General features: G+C 38.9%; 1 protein-coding gene across 1 annotated transcript in view; it reads left to right on the top strand.

The window, feature by feature from the left end:
• Positions 1 to 4,163, top strand: part of LOC105533247 (FAS-associated factor 1) — a 266,264-nt gene that overhangs the window by 108,602 nt on the left and 153,499 nt on the right. The window contains exon 3 of the mRNA XM_011971639.1: positions 2,280 to 2,375. Coding sequence (XP_011827029.1) covers positions 2,280 to 2,375 — 96 coding nt within the window. The remainder of the gene's footprint in view (positions 1 to 2,279; positions 2,376 to 4,163) is intronic.

The following is a 4,163-nucleotide window of genomic DNA, read 5'->3' as shown; positions in this document are numbered from 1 at the left end:
TTAGCCTTTTTTTTTTTTTTTTTTTTTTTTAAAAAAAGACAGGTTCTTGCTCTGTCACCTAGGCTAGAATGCAGTGGCATGATCCCAGCTCCCTGCAGCCTTGATCTCCTAGGCTCAGGCAATCCTCCCATCTCAGCCTCCCTAGTAGCTGGACTATGAGTGTGTGCCACCTTGCTCAGCTAATTGTTTTTTCTGTTTTTGGAGACAGGGTCTCACTCTGTGACCCTGGCTGGAGTACAGTGGTGTGATCATGGCTCACTGCAGCCTTGACTACCTGGGCTCAAGTGATCCTCCTGCCTCAGCAACCCAAGTAGCAGGGACTACAGGTGTGCACCCCTGTACCCAGCTAATCTTTTGTTTATGTTGTTAGAGACAAGATCTCACTATGTTGCCCAAGCTGGTCTTGAACTCCTGAGGAGCTCAAGCTATCCTCCTGACTTGGCCTTGCAAAGTGCTGGAATTACAGGCATGAGTCACCACGCCCAGCCAGGAAACTTAGTTTTGAGATGTAAAATATTGATTTGAGTGAATAGTAGAAGTGAATTTGAACTCAGGACGCTCTGAGTTTAAAAGTCCATTCTACACTTAGCTGTCTCCTGTTATTAAATAGAAAAAGTTCCTTTAGCAATCAACAAGAATTTGTTAAGTGCCTGCCTGTCCATGGATTACTTTTTAACAGGGCAAATTTATTTAATTTTGGTCGTTTTTCTTCATGTCTTGTCAAAAAATGATTTACTGTCCTTATATTTCAATCATTAACAGCTGATAAGAACAATTAAATTCTTGCCTACAACAGCTACTTTTTCCTTGAGATGTGGTCTTAAAAATATAAATACTGTAAAATAATTATGATTTTTGTGAAAAAAAAGGTTTTCTTTGGATAATTTAAATGCATAAACTTTTTGTGTTGATGTATAATTATCAAATTATTTAATTGGACACATATACTTAAAATAATGTTAATATTATATAATGTTAATTTACAAATACTGCTTTTGTATCTACCCTCACATTTCATGATATTTATTCAAATTCTATAGGCATTTTTTGTATATAAGCATCATCATCACCACTAGGATCACTGTTTTTTTCTCTTTGGTTGACACTGTAAAGACTAAATAATTGAATTGAATAAGATAACTATTCTTGTGTTAATTAAGGAACAGGCTAACTCAGAAAGACCCCAAAATACAAGATGACAGTGGGCTTCTCTCATGGAACAGTGTAGGTGAGGAAGGTATTTCTGCTAAAGTCATGTTTTCTAGAGTCCATCCTTCTCACTGGACATTTTATTTCAAGCCACAAGTATTCTTCACAGAGTAGTAAAAAGTAATGTTTGTTGAGCCACTACTGTGTGCTAGGCATTTTCTCATTGCTTTACCCGTAAACTCAACCTTATTATCCCTACACTGTGGAGAAAGTAATAATCAAGTACTATCCCTATCTAGGTGTCATTAAGGACAGTTGTAATTTTTTCATTTGCTTAATTTTTTGTTTTGGTTTGGTTTCATTTGTCCTATATATGTATATTCATCATCTTCCCAAGACATTTTTCAAAGAATCTTTTAAAGGCAGGTTTATAAGAACTTTTAATACTTGCAATTGTGAGATTATACCTCTAGGATAAGACAATGTCTTAATCATTGTCTTCTTTATTAACCAGTTTTGACAAGTAAACTCTCTGAGTACCTGAAGCATCATTGACTCAGGTTATTTAAGGCTAATCTGTTTAAACAGTGTATTGAAAATGAAGTATTGAAAATGAAGCACCCTGTAATAGGAGAACTTTTATAACTACTCAAATATAAGGCAGCTTCCTTTAGGGTAAAACCTAAACTTAGATTTTTATATATTTTTGGTATATGTATCTTAGGGAAATTTTAAATTCTGTATGTCACCTACAATTTTATATTTCTATCCTTACTGCCCTCAGAGTTAGGAAACTGAAGTATTATTCTGCTAATCAGAAAAGTAGCAGACGCACATTGAGGCAGTGAGGGATTGGGGGCAAGTATGTATACTTTGCCTTATTTGGGGCTCATTACAATTTCCTGGAGCCTCAATCTATCATCTAATGAAAATTACCCTTGGCTACCATAACATCTCATGTGTGGAAAAAATTCAAATTTTCAAAGCCTTCCTGGTAATGCAATACCCAGGATACTAGAGTTAACTTTCTAATCTAGCTTCAGCAATAATAGAAAATACCTGAAAGGTAAAATCTTTTTGTGAAACATGGCCATATTTTGTTTACAAATGATGGATTCTACTTTTTGCAGATGTGTCTTGCTGAATCAGGGCTCTCTTATCCCTGCCATCGACTTACAGTGGGAAGAAGATCTTCACCTGCACAGACCCGGGAACAGTCAGAAGAAGTAAGCCTGTTTGCCAGCTTTTCATTGAACAGAAGGCCCATCCCCCACCTACCTGCCCATTTCCCTTTCTTTTTTATCTGCCAGAGCAATGAATAGATAAAGTTAATATAGCATTAATTATATCTTGGTAAATTCTTGAAGGCAGAAACTGTCCATGCAAGGTTATTACTAATGTGCTCCTTCTTTCTCTGTTAGTTTTATGTTTCAACAGACAGAATTCAGGTGGATTGGTTGAAATGATTTTTACTTAGAACTATCAGGCTAACAAAGAACTTTCTAGTCTGGGCACAGTCACTCACGCCTGTAATCCCAGCACTTTGGATGGCTGAGGCAGGCAGAGCACATGAGGCCAGGAGTTCGAGACCAGCCTGGCCAACACAGTGAAACCCCGTCTCTACTAAAAATACAAAAATTAGCCAGGTGTGGTGGCGGACACCTGTAATCCCAGCTACTTGGGAGGCTGAGGCATGAGAATTGCTTGAACCCAGGAGGCAGAGGTTGTAGTGAGCCGAGATGGCGCCACTGCACTCCAGCCTGGGCAAGAGCATGAGAATGCATCTCAAAAAAGAAAAAAGAAAGTTTTTTTGGTGTTGACTGTGTAGTTGAGTAGATTCATGAGGATTGACCCTGGAAGTCCTTTAACTCATTGGGTTGGAGCACTTACTATGAGACAGACGCTGTGCTTGATAATTTTAGAGAACAAAAATGAGTAACACTGTACCTATACCAAAGTGCTCAGAGTCAAGGGTGATAGATAATAAAATAACAGTGGCGGGGTGCAGTGACTCACGCCTGTAACCCCAGCACTTTGAGATGCCAAGGTGAGCGGATCACCTGAAGTCAGGAGTTCAAGACCAGCCTGACCAACATGGAGAAATTCCATCTCTACTAAAAATACAAAATTAGCCAGGCGTGGTGGTGCATGCCTGTAATCCCAGCTACGCAGGAAACTGAGGCAGAAGAATCATTTGAACGCAGGAGGTGGAGGTTGTAGTGAGCTGAGATTGTGCCATTGCATTCCAGCCTGGGCAATGGGTGAAACTCCATCTCAAAAAATAATAATAAAAATATAATAATAATAGTGATGGCATAATATAAAAAATGCAGTGATAGTGTTGCACACAAGTGTTCTAAAGAAACAAAGAGAATGGGCAGATGAGATTAAACATGTTTGTGTGTGTGTTGTGCCTATTTCGGTCTATGTGAGCCTGAAGAATATATATATATATATATTCCTTTTTTTTTTTTTTTTTTTTTTGTCATGGGGTCTCGTCTTGTTGCCCAGGTTGGAGTGCAATGGCGCGATCTCAGCTCACCGCAACCTCCACCTCCCAGGTTCAAGCAATTCTCCTGCCTCAGCCTACCAAGTAGCTGGGACTACAGGTGCCTGCCACCACACTTGGCTAATTTTTGTATTTTTAATAGAGACGGGGTTTCACTATATTGGCCAGGCTAGTCTCGAACTCCTAACCTCATGATCCACCCCCCTCGGCCTCCCAAAGTGCTGGGATTACAGGCATGAGCCACCGCACCCAGCCCGAGCCTAAAGAATATTATGAGGAAATACCTAAATTCTGTTCCATGGCTACAAACAGCACTTTCATGCTCAACTCTGACCATGGTTATAAGGAAATGGGAAAGAGGGCATGGATGTTTTAACTTACTCATTTAAGAAATATTTATTAAGCTCTTACTATGTGCTAGGAAAAGTCATCACCAAGACTTTAAAAGTGTATACAATGGAGGCCATAACTAAATAGCACAGATGAGCTTTATTTAAACTATATA

Source organism: Mandrillus leucophaeus, unplaced genomic scaffold, assembly GCF_000951045.1.
Source record: "Mandrillus leucophaeus isolate KB7577 unplaced genomic scaffold, Mleu.le_1.0 Scaffold1232, whole genome shotgun sequence".
Classification (NCBI taxonomy): Eukaryota; Metazoa; Chordata; class Mammalia; order Primates; family Cercopithecidae; genus Mandrillus; species Mandrillus leucophaeus.
Note: the sequence above shows the minus strand (reverse complement) of the source record. Positions and strands in the feature narration are given on the sequence as shown.